The sequence below is a fragment of the Ruditapes philippinarum genome, unplaced genomic scaffold (assembly GCF_026571515.1).
Source record: "Ruditapes philippinarum isolate M1 unplaced genomic scaffold, ASM2657151v2 ctg4123_1_1_1_1, whole genome shotgun sequence".
NCBI lineage: Eukaryota > Metazoa > Mollusca > Bivalvia > Venerida > Veneridae > Ruditapes > Ruditapes philippinarum.
In genome coordinates, this window is record NW_026861050.1 from 134,397 (window position 1) to 155,744 (window position 21,348).

The 21,348-nt window shown below is 31.7% G+C and overlaps 2 protein-coding genes across 3 annotated transcripts in view; one reads left to right on the top strand and one right to left on the bottom strand.

The window, feature by feature from the left end:
• The window catches only part of LOC132714375 (POU domain, class 2, transcription factor 3L-like), an 85,420-nt gene that overhangs the window by 11,378 nt on the left and 52,694 nt on the right, over positions 1-21,348 (bottom strand).
• Positions 939-20,438, top strand: LOC132714368 (uncharacterized). 2 transcript variants are annotated; one of them, XM_060697228.1, is made up of 12 exons: positions 942-1,231; positions 3,551-3,790; positions 6,710-7,024; positions 11,096-11,395; positions 11,614-11,913; positions 12,137-12,439; positions 13,962-14,006; positions 15,151-15,276; positions 15,750-15,822; positions 16,136-16,203; positions 16,506-16,530; positions 16,956-20,438. In XM_060697228.1, the coding sequence occupies exons 1-12, from the start codon at positions 1,159-1,161 to the stop codon at positions 17,029-17,031; spliced, it is 1,944 nt and encodes a 647-aa protein (XP_060553211.1). In that variant the 5' UTR covers positions 942-1,158; the 3' UTR covers positions 17,032-20,438. The 2 variants fall into 2 exon arrangements, with proteins under 2 accessions (XP_060553212.1, XP_060553211.1); XM_060697229.1 differs by lacking the exon at positions 16,506-16,530 and having other exon boundaries at positions 939-1,231.

Below are 21,348 nucleotides of genomic sequence, written 5' to 3' on the forward strand. Positions count from 1 at the left end.
TAAATAACGTTAACCGTAAGTAACAAAAGTTTTTCAAGGTCTAAAAGGAAAGCATAGTCAAAATATGGTGGGATCAAACATTTGAAATTTTACATACACTTTAAACTGTTAACAATTGATTTCGCGCAGTTTATATAATTTGTAACATCCAATTTTCATTTTGATTTTTTATATTGAATGTACTATGATGTACCTAAATTATTATTTAAGAAATACCATTTTTCAACTTGGTCAAATGTTTAGTAAACAAAAGTGAAAATAAGTTGAAATATATCGCTATCTAATGCTAATTATTTCAGAATTTCGGTAAATTTTTATATCTTGTCTGGCAACATTAAATCATTATCGTTTTCACAGTCCAACGTTTGGAATCATTTGAACAAAATTAAATGGTCCAACAAATGTACAAATCGGTAAGATTGGTCTGAACGGTAACGGAATTAAAACACATTGTGAAAGGAAACCTTACAGAGATAGCATATTGAAGGCCATGCTTTGAATCACATAATACACTAGTGTCAAGTCTTATTAGCCTAACGAGTGCGTTTCGATGTTGTTTTAGGCAACATAGCTTAAATGGTGATATATCAACACTGTTATTCTCCCCAAACTTATCAATACAATACGTGCACACATACGCACATAATTGCATGGTCTTTTGAAGCGCAACTAAAAATCTACAATTTGAATATAACTTTAATCTTCACTTATTCTATTATTTTTCACGGACATTTATTTTTTACATGAAGGTTTATAAACTAAAATACGTGTCTCCTTAAAACAAGTTTAAAAGCGCAATAAATAATTACACATGTTACATTAACAAAATTATATATTGTTACAAAATTCTATATAATCATTCTATCACTAAATTACCGCTTCGCAACATTTACATATATTATCTGATCGAAATACTTATCGAATGTTACGAAAAGTATTAAATTTAACAATTAATAAGGAAGTTTTGAAATCAACACTTGGATGGAGTAGCAAATTTTACAAACCGGAAAAATGTTACAAACACTTTAAATAATAATCAGATAGAACTGACGATGAACTTAACGCATCGAATTATTTTCAATATAGAAAAAAGATACATATTGTTTTTCTGATTTGTAAAATATTACTATAAATTGAAAACTGGATACCAATTTTAAAATGTCAGGGATTTTCTATAATATGTGCACTATATTTTGTGTCATATTATCAACAGTGATCATACCCGGCAACGGTAGGTTTGAGTTTTATTTTATTCATTAACACGGTGCATATTCATATCGGTACCCTCTTTGCAAAATCCTCTCAAACAATACCCTCTTTGCACATGCACAGGTCATTCTCTGCTAAAATCAAACCAGTGATAGATAACAATCCAGTAAAATTTCATTGTAATAAGGAAAGGATGTGTGGCACGTGGAAAACATGTATGCCACGGAACACTAGAATGTTTTGTTTATGTGATGATTTGTCATGAGCCCGTTTTTCAAGTACTGCAACTTCACAATAAACTACACAAAATCGACATGGCTTGCCTCGCCATCACCTCGACATATTTTTCGGGCTGAAATGAACCAGTACCTTGATTATATATGCATCATACATATTGAATATGTTCATTTATATATCATCTTCGGACAAATGGCAGTATATTGTCAAAAATAAATGTAAAATTCATAAAAACACCCTACTTTTGGTTTTGCAGCGGCACAGGCTACCTCTCTGCTTTTGAATTTTTATATTACAGGTACCCTCTCATTTTTTAACACACGGATACCCTCAAAGCACGTCATACGCTTTTATTTGCGTTAATCGTTAAATATGTTATATTTCTTATTTTGATAAACGTATATATACTATAGTGTAATGATACAGAGTTCTGTTGTTCAAAAATGAGAATAAATAACATAGAAGAACACAATTGTAAACTTATGATGCTTAATCTTAGAACTGGTCAGTGGCAGGAATCGCCTGTCTTTAATAAGAACTGCCCATTCAAGCATCCGTGGAATTATACTGCATGTCAAGGTTCAAGCTAAACGAATCAGATTAAACTGATATATCATTAATTTACAGAGTATGCGGCTGAGAACGCCACTTTTCCTACCATGTTTTATATTTAATTAAGTGGTTAGCGTTCATGTTTAATTGCAAAAATACAAAAGTTCATATAGAGACTAGTCTTGCAGCTATTGGGTGAGTGGAAGAAGATCTAATATGGCCCTCTTTCAGTTTTTCGGGAAAATCACTTTTGCCAGCTTGCTATGTAGCTTACTAAAATAAAAGAATTCGATCCACTCATGATTCGAACCAATCTTCAATCAAACTTCTATCAATCAAAATGCAGCAATATAAATGTATTGCACTAATAACAATATTGCACGACAGGTATTGCTGTTATCGTTGTCATCAAACCGAACTCGTCGTCAAATTATGCAAGCGTTTTCCCTGGTTATGGCATTGTAATACAGTACTGTGTTGTTACCAAGACAGCACAATACCACGATGACGTACATGAAACACCGTAGTTATACTTTTCAGATATACGTGAGGTGTGATGTATATGTTGTAGAACGGTGATTTTGGTGTCCTGTTTTACATGCAGTTTCAAAAAGGTTACTAATTGGCATATAACCTAATCAATATTTTACTTTACAGTGTGTTGTCAATCAGTACAGTTGTAGTAATTTTGTATGGAAGTAAAAACATTACATTATGTTGCTCCTATTTTAAGAAATAACTTCACATTTAGCATTACTTTCTCTCACCTCGGACATTAGAAAAATAATAAGATTCGTAATGTGCTGCTTTTTAAAGTTCATCAATTTATACTTCCGCTCATGATAGATTTTATATAATATATTTGCACTTGTTTATTTATTCATTTGTTTACTATTTATTGATTTGTTTATTTATTTATTTATGTTATTTATTCATTTATTCATTACATAAATATAAAGTAGAAAAAAATAAGAATCGAGTAATTGCAGTCGAATTCCGACTACCTGTATTATAAAGTCTTATTCCATCTTTCGCGTAGCTTGCTTCCTTATGTACTATGCTAGGACGGGTACGTACCTGTGATATAAATAATCAATAACAAAGAGGTAGCCAGTTTCGCTGCAAAACCGAGAAGGGTGTATTTATTAATTTTACATGAATTTTTGACTAATAACTGCTTTTTCCCGAAGATTATGTATAAATGAACATATGCCATATGTATGATGCATATAATCAAGCCACTGGTTCATTTCAGCCCTAAAACAATGTCGAGGTGATGGGCAAGACAAGACATGTCGATGTTATGTAGCTTATTGAATAATGTTGCAATAATTGAAAATGGACAATCGAATATAAAATATATTGTTTAAACTACTGTATAATAGATTAATAGATTAAGTTTAAGTTACCGGTTATTAAAATGTTGAATAACAGGCATTAAATTCTGAAAAAAAATATATAACCTGTTTACCTTTTCACAGAAATATTAAGCAATCGTTATGTTTTTCTGTTTATATCTTGCATGTTTTTAATACCATACTCTTCACACTAGGAGTAGTGCTAGACTGTTATAACACATCAATTCGGGAGTACGACGGCCATCAGCAGACGACTGTTACCGGAAAAGCGTGTTTACGATGGGATCAGTTTAATGAATACTTTGCGAGTTACTTCACAGATGCCACAATATCAGATGCAGCTAATTTCTGTCGTTCTACACTGGGATATGGCGGTGCCTGGTGTTTTACGTCAATAAGCAGAACTTTGGACAATTGTGGTATCAATAAATGTGGTAAGCAAAAATGCCCATTTATATATTACTATATTTAGTGATAATTCATTAAACATTCTTTCTATGATGAAATATTGTTGTCGTGCAAATAAAAATGGTTGATCAAAGTGCTCCCTATTTTCTCAGCAACCTAATACTTGGAGGAGTGTGGTAACTAACAAGGTGGTGAACAAAATCTTATCAGCCTCAGCATGTTTCTATCGGTAGAATGCTTCTTTTCGGTAAATAAAAAATATGATTTAAATTTTAAGTAAATTAGCCAAGCATATTAAGAAAATAAAACTTAGTATGAAAGTATGAAACTATGTTTCTTCTTTGCTTAATACATTTCGTTCTTTTGATCATACATACATTAATTTCACAGTTTCGTACTATGAACAGCATATATAAAAAATTGATAGATTCTTCAAAAGCATGTCCCATGAAAACAAACCAAGTCCATGAATAAACAATTTTCATTTCTTATTTTACACACTGAGGATTTGATGCTTTAAAATCTAAAATGCCGTTAAGTTGTTTTGTTTTTTCTCTTGACTCTAAGATTATAAAAGTCAGTAGATTTCAATAATCATTAGCATCCATTAGATGATAATATTGAGTATTGTTACACAGCTCAACTATATTCTATAGCATGACACATAAGAACCTGAAATACATTAGCCAGGCGTAGTAAGAAGCTGATAGTTATAGCTAGGCGCTTTGAGAAACTTGAAATTTGATACGTTGGTGTTTTAACAACCCTAACGTATGTTCGTGAAGTTGGCAGTCTAACAGCCTGAAGTTGGAAGCCTAACAGCCTAGCAGCCTGGCAGCCTAGCAGCCTAAAGAAAACTAAGAATAGTACAAACATGAAAACAGTCGGAAATACATTAGTAGCACTTCTTTAGATCATGCCACGCCTTTTTTCAATATCGTGATCTTTATGTTTTAAGATGTATTATCTTAACATAATTTTTTCATTCTGACCCTTCGAAATTTGTGAAGTTAGCAGCCTAATTATGTGCTACCGATTCATTACCGACGGTTTTCATGTTTGTATTATCCTTAGTTTTCTTTATGCTGTTAGGCTGCCAGACTGCCAACTTCACAAATTTCGAAGCGTCAAAATAAAGAAAAAAAAGTTCAATATTAAGAAAATAAAGATCGCGAAACTGAAATAAGACGTGGAATGGTCTAAGTATGTGCTACCGATTCATTTCCGACGGTTTTCATTTTTGTACTATCCTGCTAGGCTGCTAAAATTTCACAAATTCTGACGCTTCGAAACTTGTGAAGTTAGCAGCCTAAGTATGTGCTACCGATTCATTTCCGGCTGTTTTCATGTTTGTATTATCCTTAGTTTTCTTTAGGCTGCTAGGCTGCCAGGCTGTTAGGCTGCTAACTTCACAAATTTCGAAGCGTCAAAATAAAGAAAAAAACAAAGTTCAATATTTAAAAAAATAAAGATCGCGATACTGAAATAAGACGTGGAATGGTTTAAGTATGTGCTACCGATTCATTTCCGACGGTTTTCATTTTTGTACTATCCTGCTAGGCTGCTAACTTCACAAATTTCGAAACGTCAGAATAAAAAAAATATGTTAAGATAATACATCTTAAAACATAAAGATCACGTTATTGAAAAAAGGCGCGGCAACATCTAAAGAAGTGCTACTAATGTATTTCCGACTGTTTTCATGTTTGTACTATTTTTAGTTTTCTTTAGGCTGCTAGGCTGCCGGGCTGCTAGGCTGTTAGGCTGCTGGGCTTCTAGGCTGCCAACTTCAAGCTGCTAGGCTGCTATGCTGCCAACTTCACGAACACCCCTAACGTTAATAGATATGCACTGATACATACTCAGCCTCAAGCAGTTACTGTATGAATTGAAATAGCTTAGCATGATTTTAACCAGAATTGAAATATCCCTGGCACAGTAACATCCTACATTGTGATGCTTGGTGATGTTAAAGCCTGTATTGTAATAGTTGAGTGCTGTATTGTGATATATTGGTGCTGTAACAATTTGTATTGTTGGTAGCTTGACGCTGTAACAATATGTATTGTGATATCTTGGTAATGTTACAACATGTATTGCGATATCTTGTAGCTATAATAACCTGTATTGGGATAGTTCGACTCTGAAATAGTCGGTTTTGTCGTAGCTTGGTAATTTTACAACATGTCTTGTGTAGGTCTGGTGATATAACAAACCCTATTGCGATAGCTTGGTGATGTAAAAACCTGTATTGCGATAGCTTGGTACTATTACAACCTGTATTTTGATGGATTAGTGCATTAACAACCTGCATTGTGATAAACCGGTGATGTTTCAACATGCCTTGTGATAGCTTTGTGATGTTACAAACTTTGATATGATAGCTTGGTACTGTTACAATCTGCATTGCAATAGATTGACGCTGTAATAAGATGAATTGTCATAGCTTGGTTGTGATCGATTGACGCTGTAACAACATTTATTGCGATAGATTAACGCTGTAACAACTTGTATTGTGATATCGCGGTGCTGTAACAACCTGTATTGCGATAGCCTGACGCTGCAACAACCTAAATGGTGAAAGTTTGGTACTGTAACAACCTATATTGTGGTAGCTTTGTAATGTTGCAACCTGAATTGTGATAACAAACTGCAGTATGATAGCAACCTGAATTATGATAGTTTGCGCTTTAACTATATTTACATAATTTCTCCAGCACATTGTAAGGTAAATGGCATTTTAAAACAGAAATTATTCCAAAAAATGAATATTTCGTGTAAAAAGTCGATATTTTTTAATTTTCTCTTGAAGTTGCATATTATTAGCCGCATAATGTGAATTTGAAGAAATAAACATAAAGTAAAAGCGAATATTAGACACTACATGTATTTGAAAAGCATGCAATTTTATTACGCAAGTTAAAAAAGTATTTATTATTCTATAGGTGATGATGGTTTGCGTGAGTGTGGCAAATTGAATATTGACAAACCCACCATACTAGGAAGGAATGTAACATTTTCTTTCACCCCCGACACGTATAATCCGCATGCAATTCTAGAATGGCAGCGCAGCATGAATGGAGTAAATCAATGGAAAACTCTCCCCTTAAATTACAAGTTTACTCAATACGAGAGAAATATGACTTACTACCTGATATTAACTGACAGTGTCAGAAACAATGACGAGGGATTTTACCGTATTCATTATTATAATGAGACAATACATTGCTGGATGGACGCTGGGAAATTGACGCTTGAAGGTATGATGCATCACTTTATGTAATTGTCAATAGAATTTGAAATTATATTCACTTCAATGCATGATTTGTAACAGGGTAAGATCACAGGGGATCGGCACAATTTCAATTAACATTAAACTAAATTAAGCAAAAGACACTCGATTCTTCTTAAATTTAATTGCAAGGAAACGAACTCCTAAATTACCTAATACAAACGATTTTGAGACGGGCAACACCCTACGCTCCGAGTAACTCTTCCTGCACACGCGTGTTTGTTTGTTTGTTTGTTTGTGTTTAACGGCACATTGACACATAACTGACCATATTAATCTGAGCACTATAATTGTTACATTAGATTATTAAATCATGAAAAAGGGTCAGTACAAGGTTATAAAATGAGAAAGTTAAATCTTAGAATACATGTTTACTTCTTCTCAAGTAAGCGATCAATCTTTTGGAGGAATTGGGTCAAAAAGTTCTGAAAGTGAATTTTCTTGATAAAATCTATCACGAACCTGTGCGAGATAATATTATTCAAGGAGTAAATGTTTGACAGTGAACCATAAATTTCAACCTATACAAAACAGAGAACCATTGCCTTTTAAAAGATGAGAATATGTAACTCTAGAGTGTCCTATTCGACATCTAAGAAGAACCATCTGTTAATGACTGTTTACAAGATATAGAGATGGCGACACATTAAGGCAGGGGTTTATATCATGAAGTGTGTTAAGTTAAAATATGGCTTATTAAAATCACTACTTGGTAACAGAATCTCTAGTGGTTCAGTACTAAAAGATACTTTAGCCAAAGAATTCACTTTTTAGTTTCATTGTATTCATAAGTGGCTTTGGAATCAACACTATTTAATCGACTTGGTTTTTAACATAACATGAAATCGTGACAAGAGTTTTTTATCGTATTATTATCGGATTTCGATTGTCTATTGCTAATAACTACCTTGTTATAATTATGATGCAACATGTATGCCAAGGCTAAATCACAGCCTTTGCTTCAGCAAAAAATATAGATGCATTAGCAGGTAGTCCCATTCTAGATGTATAATGATTGTCAAGGACGGCTGCATTTACTTTCCAACCATTTTTGTAACCATCCGTGTAAATATGGATATTTTACTCACAGACAGAGGAACATCTTCTTCAACATTTTGGATAATATATTTTGGGTCTATTTGAAATTTTTCTTTTACACGAAGGCCGAATGGAATGATTTAATTTTCTTTATGTATTTATTATGCTACAAAAATTTGAAATTTGATATAAAAATAAATTTACTGACATGATTTTACTATTCGATAACTGAATATTGGAGAACAAGTTTTTGTCGAAAGGATTACCTCCTTAAGCTCTACTGGCGATGTTTACATTTCGGCTTCTGTCAAACGATGGCCTTGGTAATATTTTGTATCGACCATTTGTAAATAAACAATACATTATAATGTACAATCATAATCTAACTTTATTGAGATAACGTTTCTGCAAAATTTTTATAAAGTAGAGTGATTCCCAATACTGTTGATTCCCATTCTGTGTTACATAAAAAAGATTTGATTTAAAGCTTTAAGAAGTTTTCAACATGTGGAATAAAGGGAAATATTTTATCCAATAAAATTTTGCTTCATCCACGACAGGAATTTTAGAACTTAATATGTGAAATTCAGATCGTTAATGTTTCGTAATCACCAGAAATAATCAAACCGAGTTTTTTATTTTGTAAATTTAAGTCCATTTTCTGTTGCCCATTTTTAAAATTTTGTTGACGTAATCGTGCATACTTTGGCCGAATGCATTAGAGTAAATCGTCCACATATAAAAAGCAATCAACTTAAGAGTTAAGAGCCTGAGTATTATTGTTATTTTTAGACCAAAGATTGTATCAGAAAGTATGCTACCCTGTGCCACATCTTGTTCTTGTTGGTGGCTCTCCGTTAATCAATAAAAATGATAAAAAATTAACCAAGTCTAGCTTTAAAGTTTCTATCGGCAAGAAAGCAAGAAATAAAGATAGATTGGAAGTTTAACATTTAATCCTATAGATATTTAAGAATACTATGTGTCCATGATGAATCATAAACTTGTTCACGATCGAAAAAAAAAAAAAAACAAAAAAACAAAACCAAGTTATGTTATTTTTATAAAAGCTTCTCTAATAGAGCAATGTCGGGTATCATCGACAGGTTTAGCATCATTTGATAATAAATAAACCTAATTTCCCGTTTAGACCCCAAATTTATTTTACTAGATGTTTTAGTTAGTCTTAAATGTAAAACTAATTCATAAGTTTGTATACTAACTTTGTTTATTAAATGCAATAACGTTCTAACAGTACACAGACTATGTGAGGCAGTTACCAACAACTGAAGGCATTTATCGACAGGTGAAGTAAATTTTAAAAAAAACATAATTATGTTAAACCTGAAAGATGATCATAACATTAGTGTATTTCATTACTTATAACGATCTGTGAGAACAAGTAAGTGACATTACTTTATTTCGTCATAATTTTCCCTTTATATACAGTACTCGCAATAGAAAGGATAGTTTGCAAGCTGATTTGCTGAACTTTCAAGAAGCACGGCATCCCCGGTACAAAGCACGTGCCACTGTCGTGGGCATTTAAGGCACTTGACTCACTGGTGTTTTACATCCGGGGCAGAGTTTAGATTCGTCAAAGGCATCATCAGAATCCATGAACTGCACTCGTACTGTATCACTCTCTGATGAACTACTATTGTCTCTTCTTGAACGTTTCTGTTTTTGTTTAGATTTTTTTCCACATTCCTTTTTTGTTTGGCTTCCTTTCTTTGTGATCTTTTTTCTTCTTTCATTTTCTTCTTTTCTGGTTTTTCTTTTCTTTTTCTTCTTTTCTTTTTAACTTTTCAACTAATTTGGCAGCCTTTTAAGCCTCTCTTTCCTCGAACATTTTCAGTGCCGCAGATCCAGAAATAGCCTTAGGTAATTTTTCTGAAAATCGATTTACTACTTTCCGTTGCTTTGGCTCAGATATTTCCTGTCATACATTTTAGAGATTTTGTTCAGCATTCATTTTGTGTACAGAAAGATTTACCCATAATGATAAAACCCCGTGTCTATAAAATGATTTCGAGTTCGTTCCCTTGAGGTTCATTTAACCAATACGTGCCGATGCCCTGTGGGTAAGATTTATTTAAGTATCGGCTTTAATCATTAATATAGTTTCTAAATTAGTTATAACAAACTAATTCCTTATCACTAAAGAAGTGGATCGGTTTTACAATTAATATTTTTTGGCTCTTACCGCTGTGGGTTTGAATTCCACCACAGATATTGGATTCTTTCATGTGAGGAAGCTATCCAGTTTGCTTATGAACTGGTTCTACTTTTGTGCCAAACGAGCCCATATGACCTCTTCTGTGTTTGTGCGACTTTAAAATACTTCCAAAATCAAGAACTTCGTAGTAACTAAAGCCAGGAATTAAGAAGTCATTTAATTTAACACCAGAAATATTTAGCTTAATAAATGTCTAGTTATAGAAAATAAGAATGGGACTGTAAAAATTGAGTATTACCCGTCAAATTATGTGATTGAAAGCGGCGGTAGTTACGAACGGAAATGGTTAAACTTTGACGAGATGAAATCAGAAATTTTGAAATTATCTGATGGTAGGTACGAAGAAACACTGGAGAAAAGTTACAAATATGTGTTAACAATATACATGTTCAATGTTTCTATGAACGGAGGGTATATTGTTCATTTCGGTCATGGGTTTAGACACACAAATGTAATTATCGTAAAATTATCAGGTTGGTTTGTGTTTCCAATTATCTTTAGATCATTAGAAAATAAAGTTACAATACATTTGTACTAATTTCCTAATAATGTGCAGTCTAAAATGTAAAATTGATTTATACACTATATCAGTTACAAGGGACTTCACTTTAAAAGAAGCGCCTTTTTGTATATTTATAATTTTTTTTGTAAAATATACCATTGTGAAGAAAGAAAGAAATTTCAAGCATCAAGATATAACAAGAATAGATAATAATGATATTAAAACAAATCACTAAAATTTTCTGCAATGCACATTTTCAGAACCACCAAGTGTACCTGTAATTGTTGGATTACAAGACATAGAAAATTGCAAAGACTGTATTGTTGGTGAGCATAATGAGAAGTTCAAACTTGCCTGTGAGATACATGGTGGTTCCCGTCCTCTAACCGTCACAATGACAATAGGAAATGAATCATATAAACCTCTAGAATGGAGTTCAACGACGTACAATGTATATTTTATTCTTAAGGATCATCATCATATGAAACATGTGGTATTTTCAGTTATGAACCATGCATTGTCATCACCTTTAAGTGTCACTGCTAGGATGTATGTTATAAGTGAGTATATCCGTCTTATTAATATGTATATTTAGTGACATATACATGTATATGCGGATATACATATACACAGAACTCTCAGTGCGCATTCTTACGAAAAGTTTTAACAAAAAATAACAAATGTGACATTATGTCATTTTTGAATGTACATTCAAAGTAAACTTCTTATTGTACCCGCGATTCAATTATCTAAATCCCACGTATTCCTATATTTTCAGAACCACCAACGTTTCAATTTTCGATGCCGGAAATTCTAAGAGACGGCGAAGATAATAATATCACATGCATGCTAGATGGTGGGAGACCTAACCCGGGTGTATATTTCATCATTTCCGGCTCAGAATTATCGTCTGCAAACTCACATTTTTATAATTCGACTTCATCTTTACATACTAATGTCATTACGCTGACAACATTCAAGAAAGAATGGAACAAAGAAAACATCACGTGCTGTCGATATAACAAATGGTACAAAATTGCGCGGGAATGTTCATCGCCTAAACAAGTTAACTATATGTGTACGCTTTTTTCTATCATACTTTTTCAGTTAATATGCATAATAGCTAATTGGCTTTTTTGCTGTAAAACATTTTACAGGCTTATAATATTTTTTCTGAAGCCTGGTAATAACCCACATATTATGTTTATTTGTTTTTGTTTTGATTTTTATTTTGTTGTTGTTGTTGTTGTTGATGTTTTTTTCTTTATCCTTTTTTGATTTAAAATACATCTTTTTATTAGTTCCTCCCTCAAATGTGTTGTTAGAAGTCAAAGTTGATGAAGGAAGAATAACCAAAGCCTATGCTGTATGCATTATTTATAGCTCGAACCCAGTCTGTAACGTTCAATTTAGAGCCGCAATCGGGATAATTGGTTCAAAGAGATCCTCAAGCAATATAAGTCTACCCCATGGTGCATGGAGTTCTGTGCTTGAAGTCAACTTGAATGTCAGTGTAGAAGACAATGGGAAAGATGTTACATGTGTCGCTGAGTGTGACCAGTTTACTGTTGACCTTAAGAACACTGTCAAAATACTTCTGCATGGTAAGTTTTTTTTTTTGGTGTTTTTTTTTTTTTCGTTTCTCTTTTGTTTATTTATATCATTCATACAAAAGTAATAATATATCCTTTATATGTCTGGTATAATATGAGTTGCTTAACTTTTAAAAATGACAGATTATTCCAGCATTTGAACCAGTACAAAACGATCATAAGTAATGTTCCATTTATCTATTATAATGATCTATGTAATCGTTGTTCTTTTTCCGAGTGAACTTTATTGTTTGCACGTTGCAACACGTTTGAATTAAAAGTTATGTATAAATGATGTTATAATTTTTTAACCACAGTTATAAATTAATGAGCAGCTGTTTTAGAAGTAATTTTTGCTGTTGGTTTGTTATTTTACGGAAAAAAGGCGAGTGAATGAGCGTACGTGTAAAACTACATAAACAAAACTTAGATAGCTGCTGTCTATGAATGAGCTTGCCAACAGAGTTTTAGATTTATATGACCTTATCAAGCGACATGAACTAAGTTGTAGATTGAAGATCTATAGACTCTGGAGATAAATTTAGTAACTAGACCAAAGCCAAAAAGTCGCTCGAAGAGATTCTTATATGATTATACAATTGACAGTAGATCTATTCTGTTGAGACATGATTTTGTTTGTTTGTTTTATTTTACGCCTTTTCCAACAGTATTTCAGTCATATAGGCGGGTAGTTTCCTAACCATCGTTCCTGGAGAGTTACACCAGTACTAGACTACCTTCCTCCTCGCTAAACTACCAAAGCATCTCCTGGGGATCGAACCCACGCCAGAGAGGTAACTGGATTAGAATTCATCGACTCTAACCCCTCGACCACGGAGGCGGTGCGTTGAGACATGAAGACAAAAGTTAAATGATATAAGCTGAAAAATTTAATCTAGATTAAGATAAATCATAAGAAACTATAAGACAATGAGAAAACGCAAAACTAGAAAAACACGCAATTTAGATCCAGGACCTTATAAATGATTAGCTCATTAGATAGTACAGGGGCATATGTTGTTGTTTTATGAAATATTTGCAGGCAGGGCAGAAAGTAAGACTGTTTTAATTGCGAACAGTTGTGATACCATTTTAACTGACATGCATAAAATTTGAAAAAGAACATCAGAAAATAAACTAATGAAGAACAATAATGTGAGTTTACTCAAGAGAAAAGACAGCGTTTAGGAAAGTAATTTTGGGTTATTGGAATAGTAAATTTATGTTGTGTTTACAAATACGCACTTGGTGCTTTTGCTTTAAATGTTTGTCAGAATGGCGTCCCCTAAAGGCAACATGATAACTCTTGACGAAACCAAAGCACACATTCCGTATGTTCTTATCACTATCCAGTCAAGTGTATGTACAACCATAAACTTTGCCAAATAGCATTATCGTAATATTACAAGGCATTGAATGACATGCACAACAATAAACATAGAAACAAACAAGATGTCTTGTAAATTTTAACAGCATCTTATAAGCTGTTCTATATATATGTTATTAAGTTTTCTCTTTTAATTTTATATTTAAGCTGATCTAGATGGTAGAGAGACAGGAGATGATATGAGTATAACAGGTAAATGCAGAAATAGTCTAACATTGATATGTTTATTTCTCTTGTTGATTGTTTTACGTATATTGATTTGAATGATATTGAATGGAGAGAAAAACACTGGTTAAGAAGAAATCACAAGTGACATTACAAGGTAAACAATTTATAATTGTCTCCTTTTAAATTGTTCATGCGTTATTTTAACTGCAGTATTAACAATAATAGTGTGTAGCACTCTATTTGTCCAACATGTTGTGGCAACGTAAGCTTAAAAGCAAAAAATCGTTTTATATATATCAAACAAGCTCATTTAAACGAATGGGATCAGTCTTGTTCAAATACCACCTTTTCTAAGCATATTCTTTAATTTGTGCAAGGACAACAGAAAACAGTGTGTTAATGATCAAAGCCTTATTAGATAGTTCTCTTTCAAGTTTACTCAATTCGATCGGCCTCTGCAACTTTGAAAATAATCAATTTAAAAAAGGTTATTATCATTGGCCTATGAACTTGTTTAATACCATCTTTGAATTCTGCTTTTTCTGCCTGTTATGCTATTGTTCAGTTTTGTTCTTTTGTAACCAGAATTGTTAGTTTTCTATTGCTACTAGTTTAAATAACCAGAACATATTTCTCCATTTAATCCATTTAAAGGTGGTACATATTCTGCCCTTTTTTGTTTTAAGTTATTTTGACTTTTTTTGGATCATTTTACTTGCCAATAAAATGTGTATGATATAGCAATGTTGATATGTCTACATCTTATTGAGTATAAGTTGAAATTAAAAAAAATATTATACACAGGTCATATAACCAGTTTCATACGTTATGCATGTCGTCATGAAGTAAATACAAAAGTTGCTTTCTTCGAACCATTTGCTTTGGGTTTATATTACTTTGCAAAAACAGTTTCATCTTATTAAACATTAAAAATATATGTTTAAGATAAATGCTAATGATGGGCTTCTGAATATATTTTTGTCCAAATTTGAGTAAATAAATGTCATATTTGGAGTGGCAAACATTCTAGGAGTTTGCTTTGCAAAATAGAAACATTAGATTCCTGAAAGATATGGCATGCAATATATATAATAAGGTAGTTTTCTTATAAGTTTTGTTAAGTGCTAGAATATGTAGGAAAGACATTGATCTTTCTTTCTGTTTACAGGCAAAATCGAAACATGTGTTGGATTAGGATCTATAGTCGGGTCTGTGATTGCCGTTTTAGCTGTTGGAATTCTTATTGGTGTGATTTGTACCTTTTTTATTCTTACTAGAAAAGGAAATCTAAAAGGTATTGTCATTTATAGACAATTGCTTATTAGCTAAAAAATGTGGTTTATAAGCAAACATTGAAAATTATCGATAACATCTTAAACCATTTTTGAATACTGCATTACTAAATAAGTGGGTAGTTTAAGAGACGTGCTTATTTTAAGTAAGCTATCATTTTTAGAGTGGTTTCATTTCGTTTTATCATTTTATTGGTCAGTTATGAAACAATAACATTTTGACAAAAGAATGTGTTGTAATGTCTATAAAGTATGTATTTATACCGATTGATTTGTTTTCTTTTATTACAATGATTGCTCGTGCAAAAGATGTCAAAACAATTACCAGGTTGATTTTGTAAATATGTCAAAATTTTAAAATCAACATACTCTGCTACTCTATAAACATATATACCGTCTTACGTGATAACAATTCTACTTTTAGCTTATTTTGTTAAATATTTTAAATGCTTTACTTTGACGTTTGATAACACAGACTCGAAGAAACAACAAACACCTCATCCGACAATGTCTCAAGATATAGAATTAACTGGACCATCATCTACACTGTAAGTTATTTATAATATTTTACAACTATTTCTTGATATAACATAACAGGTGTTATTCGTGTCTTTCCCAACGATGTTGCCAACATGATATCAAAATTTAATAACATGACATGATTTGATATGAACAATTGAAAATCACGATTTTATAACATGTCATATATGGAAAAAAACAGCTAAAAATAAAGTTTGCCAAACAAGGGAGATGCCTTATTGCTGCATATCATTACTCAATTTTATCCGCTCTTTGACGTTATTGTTTAAATTGATAACTTTGACATTGTAATTAAACTCGTTTGAAAATGATTTATACTAGGGATACCTACGAGCAACTTCAAAACAGAACAGGTACTGAAAATAGGGAAACTTATGATTCTCTTGAAGGTATGTACAATTTCAATTGTTGTCGATTTGGTGTCGTTATCAATTAACACGTATTTAATTCATAATAATTTGGTTTAATATATTATTACTACAATTGTATCTGTCCAATATAGATCGTGTAGCATTGTAAACACACTTATTCGAGCATATTCTCTTTTAAACTAAAATATTTATATATTTTCTAGTAAGTCTGGCATGTATTTATGATGTATACACAACATATTGGCTATTCAAACAAATACAATGTTTTTGTTAGGAAAAGACTAATTACCAGCCATTTCTTTTTCAAAATTCTGTTTCAGCAAACTCCAGCTTACAACCAAACAGGTAAAGTAATCACGAAAATATTGGGTAGAATTTAAAATAAAAAGATATTTAGCTTTTTCTCAGTTTTGATATGAATATAAATTATAAGATGAATTGAATTCTTTTACACGGAAAGTTTTTCATATATTAAATCTTAGCCGATTATGTATGAACAGAAATATAGAATTAATTTATGACTTATCTACGGGTTAGTCTTGCCTTTGTATGACCTTAATATTGAAGCTTATAATTTAGCTTTAATGCGTTCCAATTATTACCAATGATAGGTAAACAAACATAACAAATAAATTATTTGTCAATCATATATTGTTAGACAATGATTGTTAACTGAATCTTTGGCATAATCATGATAACTATTGTTAGTAGATCTGCTATTTTACATTTTACCTAATGCTTTATATGTTCTTTCATATGTCTGTTTTCAGACAATCTCAGTATGAGAGTCTGAATCAGGAAGCAGAGAAATATCACACATATACAGATCTACAACAAAGCCGATAGATCTTGAGAACGTACTGAGATATCCGGAAACTCTGACTTTATAGAATGATTATTTGTATTATTTGTATTTCTGTTATTTTAAAATATATATTATGCTCAAATTTGATATTTGGAAAAAAAACTGATAATATTACTGTTCAGTCTCTTTTGAAATGTAACATAAGCAGTCATGTTTTGTAAATTTACACGTTACGTTTTAAACTCTGAACAGTACAAGTAATCTAAAAATCTTAAAATTATCTGGCAGTTTTTGAAAAAATAGACCAAATTCAATTGACAAAAAATTTGGAATGCAGCTTCCGCGCCTTCCAAACATAGTTTTGACATTCACTTATTCAAATAAGTCATATCAAGGAAGAATTTACTAAATTTCAATAAATTTCTTCCATTAAGGTAGCTTACCCAAAGATGAGTATGGTATAATTTGATGAAAAATATTATTACATAAAAAGTCTTACTGTACATAAATATATTAAGGGGACTTGGGTAAGTGATGAAAAAAGAACTATCTATTCGTATTCTGTTATATATATTTATAACTATATCTTTTGTAATAAGAAAAAATCTGTTTCAAGAACTGTTATTACTGGTATCTATTTTGAAACTTAAGTTTTGCAACATTATTCGTTTAGATTTTAATTTAGATTTTATAAAATGGCAGTTTTATTCATTTTTGATTAGCACTTGCTTAGCACAGATATGTGTAATATCAAAAGTAAATTAATGGACGAAATGTCTTTTTATTTCAGAGAGATAATTACAAATCAAGCTTATATTATCCTTTTTTTATTTTGCTTAGGCGTGTGCACTTTTCATTGGAGTGATATGTTGTTATAGTTATTAGCTTACATCTTCTGTAGCATAAAATATATGAAACATTTGTATGCATTTATTACCTGTTGTTATGTCTGAATGAGTATATTGAAAGGCATTGTCCGTTCGTTTGTCTGTTAATTCATCTACCAAAAAACTTATATGTGAAAATTTTGGTAAGATATTAATTTAATTAGGCTTACATTTCCATGTGAATAAGGATAAAGACTCAGCAAATATCATACTGGTGAAACACATGGACTTTTTAGTAATACGTCTAATATTGCATAATCAAGTAATGATCCTTTGTATTTTTAAAATAGTTTGACAAGTATGTTTATTTTAACAAGGTAACAGGTATTGTTCGTATTAAATTTAGTTTGAATGCCATATATTGAGTGAGAATTCTTTCTTATAATTTTAATCAAGAATTGAACTTCTTTTCATGGAAGAATTCCAGCAAGAAGCAAATATTGAATTGCTTTGTTCATTTCAATCGTAACTGATACATCTGTAAATAAGGATGAGAACATTGTGAATGTTAAATGACATCATAATCGATACTTTTTTTTCGAGTTTTAGGCTCTTAAGAACTTTAGAATTAAGCGTCTGTAATGTTTATTGTCCAAAGACATATTTCATAGAATACAGCAAAATAACTTCGGTTCCTTTAAAAATGTCTTAAAATTGAAATTGTGATCAACTCTCAAATTATTAAAGTAATGTTTTACCACCTATTCAAAGATACTATGGTTTCGATTGGCAATTATGAAATATTGCTAGTTTAGCACAAATGGACATGCATCTTGACATTTCTTGACTGTTAAAAATGTTCGTGCAATGTGAAGTAAAGCCACTGCCTTTTTTAATTTTGCTCTATTGCATTTTACTTAAAGTGAATTGGTCTATTATGTAAAGGTCTGTGATAGGTAATTGATATCATTCATGGCAACAAACCTCAAAAGAATAATATATTTATATTTATATACATGTAAGTCTTGTTGGAAAGTGTGAGATACACGATGTTATATTACATATAATAGCTATATATAGCAGATGATAAATTGTTTTAGAACAAAATATTATTATTCATTTCATATAAATGTTCATATTAAATCTCTCAGACCTCTTACCAACATGTTATATCTAGAAATATTTCATATGAATATCTAAATGATACATTGCTATTGTTGTTTTTTTCAATATTTGAATTAATTAAAAAAAATTGTGTCCATGTAGACCAATTCACCTTAATAATAATACTCATTTATTAGTTTATTGGAGTCATTATAATACACATTAATATAGATGCATTGAAAAGGTTTTTATAAAGTAGATTATCAATTATTTGCTTTACAATATACAATATAATTATTTCTATTTTAAAGAATATCAATTTTCTAATGTCGTATTTGAACTCTTCATCTGCTGTAATAGATTTAAAGTAAAAAGCTTAGAGCCATGCAAGCTTTAACTTCCGAACAAACTGCATAAATTATAATGTTGATAGCTGATATTATCTATTCTGGACATAGAAATTCCTTAAACATTGACTAAACTGTCCTAAATTTTAAGTCAACTTCGGTTAAAAGTATGTTCATCATGACTAAACAATATTCTTATATGAACAAATATATATATTAAGCATTACTACTGAAATTGATGTCGTTCTTAGAGAATCAACAGTGTTTCGTCTTTATGTGAACACAATTGATTGCTCATAGTTTGTTTGTTTTGTTTGTTTTTTTTTGTGTTTTTTTAATCCTTTTTAATTTTTGTCCATGATTTTGTTATAGTAGTGTGTATTCTTCTTATATCTTAATTATATATTTTCAATTACTTTTTTATGAGTACTTGATATCGCTAACGATGTACGCCAAACGGCACGTTGTCCTGCGGCGTGTTGTTGCGAGGTCACGCAATGCACAATGTACCAAATCAGCCACCATAGATAACGATATAGGTTGCGTTGTCGCTATCGACAACGCAATGCACAATGTACCAAATCTTTCGTATGGTGGCTGTTTTGGATCTTTTTTGTGTGTCGCGTTGTCGCTACCGCTAAACGGCTTGTTGTCGAGCCGTCGTCATGTCGTCCTGTCACTAACGGTGCACGCAAAACGGCGCATGTCGTGCGGCGTGTGGTCGTGATATCACATTGTCGCTCAGCTCAAATCGAAGGCTATTCCTATATATATTAGCCACGCGACAGGGCGAGATTGCGACAATGCGTCGCACGACAACGCGCCACTTGGTGTGCTTCGCTGACGAGACGACATTGCAACAACGCGCCCTTTGTCGCATTTCGCGATATAGGTTGCATTGTTGCAATCGACAACGCAACGCGCAAAGTGTACCAATTAAATCAGCCATCATACGAAAGTGGTGGATATTTCTGAGTTAATAACGGATTTCCCGCATTACATATTTCAAGCTAGTGAGGTTTAAAAATAGAATCTATCGATAATCTTCTGTAAGTTGGTGTAAAACAAAAGAAAACAACGTTGACATGTGAAGAGTTTATAAGTGTGGTGCATGAAAAAAAAACATAAAACTGTCTGATCAATTTTAAGTTCAATTTCAATATTCAATTTTGAATAAGCTTGGCAGATATGTATTTTGTTTTCAGGAAATACTATGCTTAAATAAATATTTGAAGCCATCAAAGTCAGCGACGAATTAATGACAATTACAATTCAAAAGGGAATATATATATATATATATATATAATATTTCCGTGATTTCATTCAAGAATTTCTTCGAGCGAAGACAACTTTCTGTCCGTAGAGCATGAATATTGATACTCATAGCAAAACAGTATTTTTATTGATCTTAATTATGTTATTTGTAAATGTGTTTATGGTCAATAAAATTGTTGCATAAATTGCAGTTGTTATTATCATTCAATAATAAATTACATTAAGAATTTATGCTGGCAGGATGAACAGTCCTAGCTAGAATATTGTGATAAGGAACCGTCAGTTGCAAAATGGTTTTGTGATCTTATAATGAACAGTCGTCATACCTTGGATGATGAATTTGTTTGCAGTTTAGGTCTTCAAAATTTGCATGATTAACAGTCCGAATGTAGTAATGAAAAAAATCTGAAATATTGACAAAATGATTAGTCCACCATATTAACCATATGACTGGAGACACATAACAATCATAATAAATGGCACAGAAGCAGATCTTCTAATTTTGGTATTTAAAATGACAGCACATTGGCACATTTTAAGCAAAAGGAAAAGAAACTGTAAGTCTGAAACATTTTGTCTTCAATTCTGAGAATAGCCATCCTATCAGTACATTCTGTGCTTTGATTTCTTTACTTGTTACTCGAACAAACGAACATGTCAGAAAATGGAGATCTACATTGCTCGTTTAAATCATAGCATTTAACATTTATTTCATTTGAAAAACAAATTTTAAAAAATGCAAGTAGAGCTGTAAAGGTATGAAAAATATGTCTTTGAAACCTTTCTGTGTGTTATTCAGTAAAAA